At 39.9% G+C, this 16,913-nt stretch overlaps 1 protein-coding gene across 1 annotated transcript in view; it reads right to left on the bottom strand.

Annotated features, from left to right (window-relative positions):
* Positions 1–7,939: 7,939 nt before the first annotated feature.
* Positions 7,940–16,913, bottom strand: part of LOC126306438 (uncharacterized) — a 35,372-nt gene continuing 26,398 nt past the window's right edge. Inside the window, exon 4 of the mRNA XM_049992065.1 lies at positions 7,940–8,215. Within this exon, the coding sequence (XP_049848022.1) occupies positions 8,081–8,215 (135 nt within the window). The 3' untranslated portion in view covers positions 7,940–8,080. The remainder of the gene's footprint in view (positions 8,216–16,913) is intronic.

Here is a 16,913-nt window from a genome sequence, read left to right as displayed (position 1 = left end):
AAGCACCATATTCTTCTTTGCCAGTCAGTATTTAAGATCATTTCTGATCCATTTATGATCTTTGTTCCATCAATTTAAGCTTCACAGTGAAAAAATTCCCACCAAACTGTCACAGTTACAAATAAATGGTCTGTCCATCATATTCTCTTCTCAGTCCATCCAAATCAGTACTTATTACAATATTCCATCATCAAAAGACTTACTTCCAAGGAATTAATTGTGGCTGCTCACTTAGTTCATAAATTCTTTCAGAAAGCTAAGTGATATCTGACTGCACACATAACTCTCATCTTTCACTAGTTTGCATTTATAATAATCAATAAACTTACTTCATCAGTGGTTACTTCACAATGATATTTTACATCAGTATAATTGCTGTTAAACTCACAAGAAAATTCTATGTATAGTAATTTTACATTACTAACCAAACAAAAGATCTACATATACATACAGGAAGAATGGTGTCAACAAAACATTACAAAGAAAGACTAAGGAAATACTACAAAAATGAGGCCAAACTAATCAGCAAAAATTAAGGTGAACACAAAATATATTCCATGAGGATATAGTTAATTAATGCTGCAGTAATAGTAACATACAGAAGAATGCAAAGAAAAGCAGCAAGGAAAGGCCTGAGAAGTTATGATGCTAACATATGTTGAGTTCAAAAAGCTAATATGATATCAAAATACTTCAAAAGGTAATTTTCCATCATCTAGATTTTGGTGAGCTACACTGGCCAAGACATTTATGGCATCATATGAGATGTCAAGGATCTTCTGAAGGTAAGCTCCTAATTTACTTCAATGCTGTAGTGGAAACATATTTTCAGATGTGGAATAACGTACTGGGCATTAGTGGAATAGCTCAGAACGTGGTGTAATGATTATAGTTACTGTTCCAATATTGTATGAGGTAACTGTAATGCCAGCTTATGTAGTGGAGTGAATGAGATATTTAGCCATTGCTCAAAAGAAGCTATCTGCTTCAGTGAAATTGTTTTGACAGCTGGTGACATAGCTGTAGGGTCTCTTCTAAGTGAATGCTAAACAGATCCAACAGGATAGGGAGCAGAGCACTAGCCAAACAACCGAGTGATGTTCTGTAAGTGACTCTACATGGGCACAGCTAGTAGAAAATTGTGTGCATAAGCAGATATACAGGTATTTTGAAACCAACAAAATTTTAAATGAACAACAGTTTGGCTTCAGGTCACACCTATCAACTGTAAAAGCAGTAGAAGCTTTGGTGAGCAATGTTTATGAAGGGTATGAAAAAAGGGTATGAATATCTGGAACACTTATTGACCTAAGTAAAGCATTTTACTCGGTGTCATATGACATACTCATCAAAAAGTTAAAATGCTATGGCACTGAAGATGACACACTCCATCTATTCAAATCTTATCTAAGCAATAGGTTACAACTTGAATATGCAAATAAGCAGAGGTCAGAAATACTCCCTATAGAAAGAGGAATACCCCAAGGCTCTGTACTTGTCTATGTTAATGATTTCTCGAATTACACACCGTGTAAGAACATACTATTTGCTGACAATATGACATTAATAAGTACAGGAGAGAACTTAAAGAGTGTACTGGACAAAAATAGAGAAATGATGCAAATGACTAATTACTGGTACCAGGCTAACCATCTGTGCATAAATCAAACAAAAAAAGAGAAGTAATATTTAATCTCAAAGTAACTAAAAATGAAAACAAAGCAGTGAAATTACTTGGACTAATCATAGACCAAAAGCTCTCATGGGAAGGACACGCCAATTATCTATGTAGTAAACTAGCATGAGTATTTTCCTTATTGTATAAATTATGAAACAGTGCAAGCAATCAATTGCTACTCCACTCACACTCTGCTTTTTTTTTTTTCATTCCCAACTGCAATATGGAATATTGCTTTGGGGTAACTCCAAAGGGGCAGAATGTATACTCCTGGAAATTGAAATAAGAACACCATGAATTCATTGTCCCAGGAAGGGGAAACTTTATTGACACATTCCTGGGGTCAGATACATCACATGATCACACTGACAGAACCACAGGCACATAGACACAGGCAACAGAGCACGCACAATGTCGGCACTAGTACAGTGTACATCCACCTTTCGCAGCAATGCAGGCTGCTATTCTCCCATGGAGACGATCGTAGAGATACTGGATGTAGTCCTGTGGAACGGCTTGCCATGCCATTTCCACCTGGCGCCTCAGTTGGACCAGCGTTCGTGCTGGACGTGCAGACCGCTTGAGACGACGCTTCATCCAGTCCCAAACATGCTCAATGGGGGACAGATCCGGAGATCTTGCTGGCCAGGGTAGCTGACTTACACCTTCTAGAGCACGTTGGGTAGCACGGGATACATGTAACGGTGTCCCTAATTTCCTGGGAAGTGGTGGTGCGTAGGATCCTATGGTCTTGGCGTGGATCCGTGCGTCGCTGCAGTCCGGTCCCAGGTCGACGGGCACGTGCACCTTCCGCCAACCACTGGCGACAACATCGATGTACAGTGGAGACCTCACGCCCCACGTGTTGAGCAATTCGGCGGTACGTCCACCCGGTCTCCCGCATGCCCACTATACGCCCTCGCTCAAAGTCCGTCAGCTGCACATACGGTTCACGTCCACGCTGTCGCGGCATGCTACCAGTGTTAAAGATTGCGATGGAGCTCCGTATGCCACGGCAAACTGGCTGACACTGATGGCGGCGGTGCACAAATGCTGCGCAGCTAGCGCCATTCGACGGCCAACACCGCGGTTCATGGTGTGTCCGCTGTGCCGTGCTTGTGATCATTGCTTGTACAGCCCTCTCGCAGTGTCCGGAGCAAGTATGGTGGGTCTGACACACCGGTGTCAATGTGTTCTTTTTTCCATTTCCAGGAGTGTATTTTCAGATGGCAGAAGAAAGCAATCAGGTGCATGGAAGGGTTAGCACCCAGAGAGTCCTGCAGAAATTATTTTAAATCTCTTGGCGTAATGACAGTGCCAAGCATGTACATATATAACTGTTTAATATATGCCAGAGAAAATCTGAACAAATTTAACATGAGATGTGATGAGCATGTGCACAGTACAAGAAACAGTCACCTGCTGGACTTGCCTTCCACAAGACTTGCCTTCCATAATAACTGGAAGTACTTAAGCATAAATTTTTTTCAATAATTTACCATGGTCAGCTCGTACAGTACCACTAAATAAATATAAGAATACATTGCAAACCTTGCTAAAAAACAATGAATTCTATACAACTGAAAAATTCTTAGAAACTAATCATCAAAATATATGTTTTACCTAAGTTATGAAGAAATGTTTTGATATTATATGAGCTAGTTATTTACTGTGATTCTCTTCTTATGTGTGTATTTAATTACTGTATAAAATACTGTCTTACATAATGCTGAAGAAAAGGTCTTTAGTTCCTTTTCTCCCCTTTCTGTAACTATTTGAATATCGCACTTAAACTAAAACCCTCTGTAAACTTTGATGAAGCCAATTGTATGAAAAATACTGAAAGGCTAATAAAAATATTTTATTCTATTCTATTCTATTATAAAATAAAGAAATCATTGACAGTTAAAATTGAATATGATATAATGAAAGGTTACATGATAACTTACTTTTGAGCTTTCAATGAACCATAAGTCAGTCATAATGAGATGGGAGTTTTTATTACTCATAAATGTAAGACTGTTTCAAATCTCATGCTCACATGAGACAGTAATGCCATCATGTTCAATACAAAATCATGACTTACTCATTTCAAAATCATCCTCCACTGAATGTAAAGCATCAGATGATACTGTGTGTGTAGCAGGGGCTGAGAAAGGAGGGGGGACGATGACTCTGCAGAGGTTACCTTCATATAAAGGCTCTTAGCAAGACTCCGCACAATCAATTGACTAGCATTCTGCCTCCTATGCCAGTTGACTTTGAGCAAATGATAATGGTCACTTACTGCTGTTGCTGCTAACAGGCAATCTCTTTTTGATCTCCAAAAAACTACCTCCCACTTGGGGCATTTTAATGACAGTGGCTGAACAGCTTCATCTTATTGATAACATGTCACATAATATAATTCAGTAAATCACAATTCTGGGACTTTGCGCCAGATTTACTCATAACCAGAGTGGTAGTTAAGACAAGATACTCCCAGAGCTCTGTTACATGAGGAATTTCCCATTTATTAGCTTATCTAAATGACATTTCTTGGTGAGTACTCTTCTTAAACCAAGTAAGTTGGCGCAGTATTTAGAACATTTGTCTCATGTACTCTTATTGCCACTTTAACTAAGGGCTGTCATGGTTTTCCTAAGTCATTACAGGTAAATTTGATGAATATGTTACACCTATTTCCTTTCCTTAACCTTCTACAAATGTGTTATTGCTTGATCTGTAATTAGGTCACTTGCAATGGGAAACAAAACTCCAATATTTCTACTTTCCTTCCACCCTCTTCCTGAAGGTATACTGTGTTGTTGTGTTCCAACTTATCTCAGGTAAAAAGTTTCCTAAGTATGTATCAAAAGTCTTGCCTACTGGTAACTCCAAATATGTATGAGAGGATAAATCAGTGCTCACAAAATATAAGGTGTTCTGAACTGTGTACAGGCATGAGGAAGAACCAGAAAAACGTTTTGCTTTTAGACAAAGCCATTCCAAGTTCACAAAGCTGAACAAACACACACTGTGACCCTTGTGTCTAGATGCTGCTGCTGATAACTAATAATCTTTGTTGAACTGGGTGGTGGAGAAATGCAAAGAGCATAGAAGGGGTAAAGGAGTGGGAAACAGAAAGCACAGGAAGGAAGGGTGTAAAGTTGAACAGTTTTCTGCTTTTCCTATATGCATGAGCACTGATCACTGTACCTTCTTGCATACTTATCTATCCTCATATCTACATTACATTCCATGCTGGATTTTTCATCATGATATGAGGGTTGGAACTTAAATAGCAGCAACTATTTATTCACAGCTGATACAAAAGAGTTACATGTTTGCACCTGTTACTGTCCTTCAAAGTAGTCACCTCCATTGTGTAAAGCCCAATGCCAGCAATGTCAAAGGCATAGTGTACCATTAGCAGAGCCTGTTCTGCTGATGGTGTGAATGGAGCAGTCTACTGTCAACTGGCTATACCAGTATGGTTCAATCATTTGTTCATATTTGCCATCATTCAGTGAGATATATTTAGTCACCACAATTTTCTCTTTCTGGAAGTAGTCTTTGTTCAAGATTGCTTCTTTCCGATAAAATGGGTATACCACTATGGTTCAATCATTTGCTTATATTTTTCATCATTCTGTGAGATATATTTAGTCACCACAATTACAGTTACTAGTTCAGCTTAATTTAGTCTAAGGTGTATAGCATTAAGTAATTACCCCATACATTAACAGTGAAACATCTGTTTTAACATATGTACACATTTGAATTGACAGTTTTTATGTTATGTCAATAGTAATTGGCAGTTACAATGAGAAACCAGCCAAACTCACAAATTTCACTTTTTCCATTCACTTGATGAGTAATTTTGGGCTGGGACCCATTTTCAAATCATTTTAACATATAGTCAAAATGGTATTTCTGAAAATGCAAAAACCATGTCAAAATGTGGAAATGAACAGTTACAGCACTGTAAATGTTACAGCACTGTTGGCATGGTTTTTGCATTTTCAGAAATACCAGTTTGACTGTCTGTTACGATGATTTGGAAATGGGTCCCAGCCTAAAAGTAGTCATCGAGTGAATAAAATAAGTGAACTTTGCAACTTCGTCTATTTTTTCATTGTACTGATTAACTGAAGTTGCTGACTCATAAGTATTCCAGTGAGCTGGAAGTTTGTAAGTTATGTGACCCAGTGGCTGGGTGGAAATCTTTTGAAATGTGAAATCTGAACCACATCATACATGATGACTGCTCACATTGTTGAGAGGTGAAGTCTAGATTAATGGCCAACTGAAAATTTGCATTTTCCATCCAGTATTCAGTCCCACAACATCTCATTTTCCAGATATGTACTTTTCCACTATATTCTGTTCATCATAAGAATCAACCTGATGTAAACATTGCACTATGTATCCTTCCACGTTTGCTAGAACCTCATTGGACTTCAGTTTCACATGGGACTGCAACCAAGCTCTCTCGTGTACTGTCAACTATGATAATAACGGTATGTTTTGAATGGTGCATTACATGCACATTGACTTAGCAATAATACAGGACAACAGCTGTACTGGTGTATTTAACTTATCACTGGCTGATCAGCTGTTACAGCTAGCCTGCAGTGACGTGGCCAGGTGCAGTTCACATGTAAAATGAGATGAGCAGAGGAGCAATACAGCTTTGAATGTCATTTAATTTTCAAGCACCATGAAAGAATACATTGCCAATCTCCCACAATATGCTCGTTAGATGACTAGACGAAAACTGCAACATGTTATAGTTTATAGCTAACGTAATATTTAACTAAAAAAAAGAATGATGAAAATTCCTGACTTAACCACAGTGTAATTTTTCTGCATAATCTGTGCGTAAAGTAAGAGAGTATTCAAGGATTTCGCCGTATAGTTAAATATAGAAGCCACTGAAGCTATTACTTACAGTCAGTCATATGGTAATCACTTAGCTATTTCCTTATCTGAATTTGAGAAATACATTTCAGTTCTGGAAGTGTCACCGGCTACATGGATAATGAGAGACTATCAACAACAGAATCCATGATGCCAACCAGTAGCAGTGTTTTCTTTTCTTATTTTATGATGAGCCACTCTATATCCCGCCAGCATTTGAAAAAGCTGCATGCGTTAGTTCCAGTACCATACGTCTGGCATCTTAACAGTCTTGTTACTTCTCAGGCGAAATCTCGCACCTTGGCTCCAGATCACTTCTGTTGGGTTGATATTGTAGTGGTACAGTAGCAAATGCAGCATTTTTATGGCGTCCTTGATGCTGCGAAAATGATTTTTTAAAATGTTTCTACGATGTTTATCTACCTCTGTGTTATAAAATGATGGACACAGTCCAAAAAAAGAGGATTTGGTTTTTCATTTTTGCCTTAAAAATTAAATTATGTTTTCTTAATTTAAACAACTTTTACAAACAGTCTTTCATTGGACTTCGATAATTAAGAATTTTTATTTGAAATGGAAAAAGGAATTTTGTGTCCAATATGTAATTAGAAATAAGAAGACAGGCCTTATTCATAAAAAATGATGATGGATTTCATAAATACAAGATGTAGGCATTTCAAATTGAATGAGAAGAAAAAAGTGATACTGGGGAAATTTGAACAAATGCACTGCTACCAACTGCACTTCACTTTCAATGTGAGTTGATCAACTGTATTATATACAACGTTGGGAAAACTTCAAAGTAAATTTATGTAAAACATTAAGAAGAGCCTATTTCCTGGCAAATTTTTAATCATGTTCCACACGCGTGTTTCACTACAGAACAGAAAGCAGTCTGTCATTTTCATACTGTGCATTAACAGTGAGACCATCAGAGTGCAGTGCTGAAGAGGTTGTGACTGTACACAATTTTTTAAATAAAAACTACATGGCTAAAGCATGATCAAGAAAAACATTGATGGCTGTTAATGCATTTGAATATCTTTAAGTTTTATTTAATGTAACTTAGTAATAAGATATCTAATACATAGTAGGTCCTACTTCAAAGAGCGTAACAACACCAGTGTATATGTACTATGTCTTCAGACCAATCATCACGTTTGTGTTTGTTTACATCAGGTTTATTCTTTTGATGAACATTTTATAGACCACTAGACTCAACAGTTGACAATGGAAGACAGTAGTGTCTTTCCACACAGATGTTTCTAATCAAAGAAAAAATTATTTTGAAAATTTTTTGGGCAAACATGTACGCTATCATTAGCAGATCTGACATGTTGTTAACATTAACTGGTTTTCTTTCTTTTAGAATAATTTAATGGGTAGATACCTTCATTACATATTACATACATATCAGCAAAAGATCATATTTTCACATCACAGAGTCTCAGCTTTTTGTGACTAATTGAGTAGGAATATCAAAATACACACTATCTTATACTAAAACAGTCCATATTCCAACTGCTCTCCAAGTGAGAGTCCACCAACAAACTTAATATCATCAGCCATTTTAAGGCAGAGTTTTGCCAGTCCTCTAATCTCATTGTCCTCGGGAGGATCAAAATTGTACACAAGCTGCAAAGAGTGAAAACACTAATTCAGATTTGTCTGCTTGTGACTAGGCACTGCTTAGAGAGATATCCACAGAATTACAGAACAATGTTCTCAAAACAAAAAAAAATCACTTTAATGGAAAAGTGAAATACTTTATGTTAAAAAAAGAAGATTAAAAAATGTCTGTTCAAAAAATTCCACAATGTTCATAATTTCGCACCAATGGTGTGTTGGAGCGTAATTCAGTTGGCATTCCTGCACAACCCTGTGTTTAATGTGTAACTGCCAGAAGTTTCATTGTTGTATGTCTGTTGGTTATTGGGCAGTGTCATGTTGCACAGTTTCAGAATTTCAAGATGGCAAAGTTAGAGGAGCAGCACATCTGCATTAAATTTTGTGTGAAACTCAAGAAAGCCTTTGCTGAGACACACCAAATGATGTATGTGCTTAAACTGTATTTGGTGTTACAAATGGTTCACAAAATTTAAAGGTGACTGGAAAAACCTTAGCCTCACAATGTGCGAAGATCTTTTGGATTGCACAAATGAGAATGAGATATTCCTTAAGAGAATCATTACTGGTGATGAGACATAGGTCTACGGGGTCTATGGTTGTGATGTTGACACCAAGGTCCAATCTACACAGTGAGTCAGGAAAGTTTTTCCAAGATCAAAAAAAGCTCATCAGATCGGTCAAATATCAAAGCCATTCTGATAGTTTTCTTTGAATTTGAAGGATTAGTTAATCATGAATTCATGCCACAGGAACGAAATGTGAATCAATGGTACTATTGGGATGCGTTGCGATGCCAGTGAGAAAATGAGAGAAAGAAACAGCCTGAAATATGGTGAGACAATTCATGGCTCTTGCATCATTATAACTCATCCGTATATTCATCTCTTTTGGTGCATGATTATTGCACAAAAAACCAGCACTGAACATGATAATTAGATGTGCATTGGGTGATGTATGTTGTGGTATGTAACAGGTGTTCTTTTATTTTGTCAAAGGCCATCTGAGATTTGCAGGGTCCAGTCAAGTCAAGGTTTACCATATATATTCTTGCCTGCAATGCTTATGCGAGAGGTATTAAAGTCTCAGCAGTGTGTGGCAATTGGTTCCTGTAGAAATTTATTACCTCAGAAACCTGTGTTGGTAAGTTGGAGGGGGTGCCTCCGTTCAGTTTTCTGAGGAGTAGGACATGCACCAAATGTGTTGAAGTAGTGTCTGACAAAAGTCACATAGGGTTGCTGAAGTTGCCACTTGTGATTGTCATCAGTTATCATGACCCCATGAGAGGCTAGCTTATCAAGGTTGACGGGCAGGTGGCCATTATGGTCTTACTCTTTTTGCAAAAAGGTTATCTCATCACCTGTATAGGTGTAACAAAAAGGCAAATTTAGCAGTACACTGTCAATAAATCTCTGCTGTGTCTGTGCCATATCTTTTTTTTCTGTACAGTATGTAGAGGAACCCAAAGAGACTGAATGGCAAGATTACCTCAATTTTTGATATGTCTTTGACCACATTCAAATTTACAGGTATGATGTTTTGTGATCAATGACACTGAAAATTTTTGCCCCAGCCAAGATGTAGGAAAAATAGTGCAAGGTCAGAATGAGGTAGCTGTCAATGACTGTATGGGCACTGAGGTAGCAGTAGTCATTGCATAGGCGCTAAGTACCATTCTTTTTATGAACTAGTTTAATTGGGGAGGCCCAAGCACTGCCTGGAGGACTGACTATCCCAGCTTAAAAGAGTCCATCCACCACAGCTTTAGCCACTTTAAATTTTGGGGCACTAGATGACGGACAGTGGCAGAAAGGAGGACCTGGTGCTGTTGCAATTTGGTGGACTGCAGCAACTCACATGGCACATATGGGGACCAGAAAAGGGGACCAGAAAATTAATCCAGCTGGCAGTGCATGATGTGATTCGCCCTCACTGTTAATGACACACTGCACTGTTTTGGAAGGACACTTGAGTGGGGATTTTGACACTTCACTAACCTGAGAAGTGTTCATAGCAGCAGCACAGTGGTAGCAATCGGTATCAAGATGATGAAGGCCATTGAGATGCTGTTGTCCTATGTCTAGTGATGCAGTGGGATCCTTGATTTGTCTCCATAAGTTGTTCGTTGGTGCACATGTGACCTCATTGTCATGATGTAATGATGAGTGCTCAGCTGCCTTTAATTGTAGTTGGTTGACATGTGCTTCGCTTTGGATCTTCGACTTGAGTGGTGCGTTAAGCAGCGGCAGTGTGACAGGGAGCATTACAGAACCAGCAGATAGCGTATCACTGACCATACCACAGATCAGCTGCTGGCCATCTCATTGTAATAAAGGGGTAGTGCTGGAGGAAACTGGCTCCCAGCACTGGTTCAATTGACTCTGCCACTAGGAATGTCCAAGGTAGTTGTGTATCTGTGCTGAGGTCAAGCGTGAAGTGTACAGTTCCAGCAATTGTGAGTACAGTGTTGTTGGCTGTGCACAGTTGCAGTGGTGATGGTGACAATGTAGCAAGCACAAGAGCAGGCGGTAGAGTGCATTCCCCCCCAGGTGTTCCTCGTAGAGAATCTTGATTATTAATTCTTATGGCCAGCAGGCAGGTCATTCCATTATAGTCTTTGCAAACTCGTATTTTGGTGCAGGCGGCAGAGAGAGGAGCAGGTCACAAAAAAAATCTGAGTGGTCGTGGAGGTGTGTGATGAGTCAGAGAAACTTTGAGTTGTCATCAGACTCATGATGTAACTTGAACAGATGCTTGACAAGCGTGAACTACGATGCCGGGTTGTCCGCATATAAGGGCGGTAGCGTCAGCAGGCAGCCAGGAGGGGGTGGCAATGGCTTTGGTGTCTCCTGGGGTAGTGGCTGAACTGAGGTTAAGTTGGAGGCTGGCACGGTAGGCCTGGATTTAAACCAGGTGAGCGAATCGGTAGTAGTGGCAGCTCACATAGTTGACTGTGTGTCACGAAAAAACAGCACGGCAGGCATGGATGGTAACATGTAAATGGGCAGATAGACAGCACATGAAGGGGGCCTGAAAACTGGACCATGAGTGACAAGTTCTGGATGTAAACGACCCGCTTCCGGAACAGGGCGAGAGACTGGCACGGCAGACACAGGCAGTGCTGTGGGAGTGGCAGGCAGTTGAGCGACCAGAAACGGGGACCCTCACAAGTGAGGCCGGGCTGGGGGGTGGGGGGTGGGGGGTGAGGGGTGGGGGGTGGGGGGAGGGGAGGACCGAGAACACCACCTGCGTGGAAACTATCTGATGTATAATATGCCTGTAGTGCATGTGGCGGGCCACTGAGGTGAGGTAAGGTGTCCATGTTATGCGAAACACTGAATTTTGTATGTAGATGAGACACAACTGGAACACCAAGTGTGCAGAATGGTTCCGGCATGATTTGTAGTAATGGCAGTGTTGCACATGGCCTCACAGTAACTGGTGTAGCAAGCCGGTGGGTGGCTAAACACGTGTTCGAATGGAGATCACATTGTTCTTGAAACACTTGATTTGAAGAGACACAGTTCGAAATATTGTTCAGTTCACATTTCACTGTCGGATGGGCATAATACGGTGACGCGTAGCCTGAGTCCATTGTTCACGCTAATGGCATAGTTGTTGATTGTTGTAAACTAATGAGGTTAGCACACAGTGTTGGTTGAGAATGTGAATCACTGTGCATAAATGATGAATATGCCATTGGTGAAGAAATGACGAAACTCGGTGAGCAGAGTTGTGCTTCCACATCCTCGAACAAGGCATTGTTTGGTGTGGTCATTGCGTAGGGCATATAACCTGTTGCATAAACACTGGTGCGGAAGATGCCAAACACGAATGAACTGTGGGGTCACCACTATGGAAACAGGATTGGTAATCAGAATATAGCAAACTTAATTACAATATATGTTGTAGCTCATATATATATTTACATTTGAGACTGCGTCCTTACAGAATGAAGTATAATAAAGAACTGACTAAAGTAACGTTAAGATGGAGGCTTGAGAGATCACAGATATTAAGTTTCATGGTTGATACGAACTATTGATGCCACAGGGTAAAGACAGTATGATGAATAGCAGATACTTTGTCAAGAAAGTCTATGGGAAAGAGGAAAGGGAATGATCAGCATCTAAATAGGGATGATGTAACATTATTTTACTTGGAGGTGATAAAAGACGAAAAATTGATTTGGAAAATTTGTAAACACATGCACAGGGAACAGAATGAGGATGAAAATTTTAGAGAAATTAAACAATATTACAACTCAGATATTTTTTCAAAATTGTATTTGTTGTCCAGAAAGATATCCATAAATAATCAGGAAAGGAAATTGTGTTTCTATGAACAGCATGTAGATAAATTTATTGATTACATACATGAAAGTTATGGTCATTATATAATAAGAAAATGATAGTAAAATTACAGCAAACAATGAGATTTAATGATTTATAGAGAAGAGTCAAGGACTGTCTGTCTGGATATCACAAACGAGACTGAAAACAAACACAGTCTCATCAAAAAATTTAATGCGCTCTGTTATTCTCAATATGCTGAAGGAATTTGTTACAGATGAATTATTAGCATCATTATCTACTTCTACTGGAGGGGTTGAAAAATTATATTTGTTATATTGGTTAACTTCTCTAAACATGTAAAATTATATCCAACAAAATGGGCAAATTACAAGAATTGTTGTGGAAAGATTACAATAAGACTATTTTCACAAGGTAGGGGGTCCTGAGCTTTCAGATAGTGGACCCCAATTGATTTCAGCAAGGTTTATGCAATGTATGAGGATGTATAAAATTAAATGTATAAGTATTTCAGTCTACTACCATGAGGAAGTATGAGTGAAAGAGTACTGAAAAAAGTTAACTGCTTGTATCATATCTGTTGTAGCAAGAAACTCACTGCCTGAGAAAATCCCATACAAAACTTTGAAAATATAATAAGCAACTTACAGAATGAATGTACTGGTTTTGCTCCTTGTGAATTGATTTTTGGAGGAAAGCCTACTATTATTACTGAGGAAGAAAGAGAATTTCTGATTTCATGTGAAATATCTAGAAGAAAAAATTAGAATCCTCATCTACATCTATACTCTGCAAACCAATGTGATATGCATGGCATGTACCATTACTAATTTTTATCCATTCCATTCAAGTACGTAGTGCACAAAGAATGAGTATTTAAATGCCTATCTGTTTGCCACAATTAATCTAATTTTGTTCTCTCTATTCCTAAGGGAGTGATACACAGGAGGCTGTAGTATATTCTTAGAGTCATCATTTAAAGCCAGTTCTTGAAACTTTATAAGTCTACATATATATACATATTCCTCAATCCACCATATGGTGCGTGGTGGAGGGTACCTCGTACCACAACTAGCATCTTCTCTCCCTGTTCCATTCCCAAACAGAGTGAGGGAAAAATGACTGCCTATATGCCTCTGTATGAGCCCTAATCTCTCTTATCTTATCTTTGTGGTCTTTCCGCAAAATGCAAGTTGGCGGCAGTAAAATTGTACTACAGTCAGCCTCAGATGCTGGTTCTCTAAATTTCCTCAGTAGCGATTCATGTAAAGAACGCCTCCTTTCTTCTAGAGACTCCCACCTGAGTTCCTGAAGCATTTCCGTAACACTCGCGTGATGATCAAACCTACCAGTAACAAATCTAGCAGCCCGCCTCTGAATTGCTTCTATGTCCTCCCTCAATCTGACCTGATAGGGATCCCAAACGCTAGAGCAGTACTCAAGAATAGGTCATATTAGTGTTTTATAAGCAGTCTTCTTTACAGATGAACTACACCTTCCCAGAATTTTACCAATGAACCAAAGATGACTATCCTCCTTCCCCACAACTGCCATTACTTGCTTGTCCCACTTTATATCGCTATGCAATGATACACCCAAATATTTAGTTGCCGTGACTGTGTCAAGCGCTACACTACTAATGGAGTATTCAAACATTACAGGATTCTTTTTCCTATTCATCTGCATTAATTTACATTTATCTATATTTAGAGTTAGCTGCCATTCTTTACACCAGTCACAAATCCTGTCCAAGTCATCTTGTATCCTCCTACAGTCACTCAATGACAACACCTTCCTGTACACCACAGCATCATCAGCAAACAGCCACACATTGCTATCCACCCTATCCAAAAGATCATTTATGTAGATAGAAAACAACAGCAGACCTACCACACTTCCCTGGGATACTACAGATGATACCCTCACCTCCGATGAACACTCACCATCTAGGACAACGTACTGGCTTCTATTACTTATGAAGTCTTCGAGCCACTCACATACTTGGGAACCAATCCCGTATGCTCATACCGTAGTTAGGAGTCTGCAGTGGGGCACTGAGTCAAACGCTTTCCGGAAGTCAAGGAATGTTGCATCTGTCTGATACCCTCCATCCATGGTTTGCAAGATATCATGTGAAAAAAGTGTGAGTTGTGGTTTGCAGGAGCGATGCTTTCTAAAGCCGTGCTGATGCATGGACAGCAACTTCTCTGTCTCAAGGAAATTCATTATATTTCTAACTGAGAATATGTTTGAGAATCCTGCAATAAACCGATGTTAAGGATATTGGTCCGTAATTTTGAGGATCCGTCCTTCTACCCTTCTTATATACAGGCATCACCTGCGCTTTTTTCCAGTTGCTCGGGACTTTATGTTGGGCAAGAGATTCGCGATAAATGCAAGCAAAGTAAGGAGCCAATGCAGTAGAGTACTCTCTGTAAAACCAAATTGAAATCCCATCAGGACCTGGCAATTATTTATTTTCAACCCATTCTGCTGCTTCACAACCCTGGGGATGTCTATCACTATGTCCTCCATATGGGAATCTGTACGAGACTCAAATGGCAGTATGTTTGTACGATCCTCCTGCATGAAATATTTCTCAAGTGCTAAATTTAAAATTTCAGCTTTCATTTTGCTGTCTTCTGTTGCCAGGCCAGACTGATCTGTGAGTGACTGGATGGAAGCCTTTGACCTGCTTACCGATTTTACGTAAGACCAGAATTTCCTTGGGTTTTCAGCAAGATCTTTTGATAAGGTATGATGGCGGTAGTCGTTGAATGCTTCACGCATCGCTCTTTTTGCAAGAGCATGAATCTCTACTAACTTTTACCTGTCCTCATTCTCCTGATCTTTCTTGTACTGCAAGTGCAACTGCCTTTGCTTCCTGAGCATTCTCCGAATTGCATTGTTAAACCACGGTGGGTCTTTTCTGTACATAAACCACTTTTTTGATGCATACTTGTCCAAGGCGTGGTTTACAATGTGTTTAAAATGTGCCCATAATTCTTCCGCGTCTATTGTACTGGAAGTAAATGAAGTCGATTCATTTACTAAGTGGGATGCTAACAACTGCTTATCTGCTCTCTCTAGTAAGAATACTCTTCTAGCCTTCTTTACTGACTTTGTAACTTTTGTAACCATAGTTGTAATGACAACATAATGATCGCTAATCCCTGTCTCAACACTGGCACCGTCAATGAGATCTGGTCTGTTCGTGGCTACAAGATCTAAAATATTTCTATTACGCATTGGCTGTCGATTTAGCTGCTCAAGACAGTTTTCGGATAATGTGTTCAAAAGTAATACACACAACGGCTTGTCTGTGCCACCTGTAATGAATCCATAGACATCCCAGCCTATACTAGGTAGGTTGAAGTCGCCTCTGACTAATGTAGCATGATCCGGGTACTTCTGAGATACAGAATGTAGACACCCTTTGAATGATTCTAGACCTGTCACAGTGGAACCTGGTGGCCGGTAATAACACCCCACAATTAACTTTATTTCCCCTAGCCCCTTTAAACGTGTCCAGATAACTTCACAATCACACTCTACTTCGACCTCAGTAGACACGATATTTTTGTCAACTGCAATGAAGACACCACCTCCTACGGTGTCTAATCTGTTTTTCTGATACATGTCCCAAACCTCAGTAAATATTTCAGAACTTCCTATCTCAGGGTTCAGCCAGGTCTCAGCTCTGAGAATAATTTGCGTGCCACACGCTTCCTAGAGCACAGTAAATTTAGGAACTTTATTCCGAACACTTTGAAAATTTACTGCTAATATCTTGATAGCTGAAGTGTCTTTTCACTGAGTGCATCCTGATTTCTCTGCCTGCATGTCAACTGGTGAGTGTTCATCAGGACACCTTGCACTACTGCCTAGCCTAAAAAACCCCCATGTGCACGCCACAAGTACTCTGCTACCTGAGTAGTGCACACCTGACCTATCTAGGGGCATCCTACAATTCCCCACCCAATAGTGCAAGTCTAGAAATCTGCAGCCAAGACTGTCACAGAGTCGACTAAGCCTCTGACTGAGACCCTCCACTTGGCTCCAAACCAAAGGACCCCGATCCACTCTGGGAACAATGCTGCAAATAGTGAGCTCTGCTTGCACCCTGCATGCAAGGCCAGCGGTCTTCACCAAATCCACCAGTCACCTGTACAAACTGAGGATTGCCTCAGAACCCAAGCAACAGGCATCATTGGTGCCAACATGAGCAACTACTTGCAGACGACTGCACCCCGTACACTCGATAGCTGCAGGCAAGGCCGCCTCCACATCTCAGATGAGGCCTCCAGGCAGACAGACTGAGTGCACATTGGATTTCTTTCCAGCTCTGTATGCTATTTCCCTAAGGGGCTCCATCACCCGCCTATTGGAGCTCC

The sequence above is a fragment of the Schistocerca gregaria genome, chromosome 1 (genome assembly GCF_023897955.1).
Source record: "Schistocerca gregaria isolate iqSchGreg1 chromosome 1, iqSchGreg1.2, whole genome shotgun sequence".
Taxonomy (NCBI): domain Eukaryota; kingdom Metazoa; phylum Arthropoda; class Insecta; order Orthoptera; family Acrididae; genus Schistocerca; species Schistocerca gregaria.
Note: the sequence above shows the minus strand (reverse complement) of the source record. Positions and strands in the feature narration are given on the sequence as shown.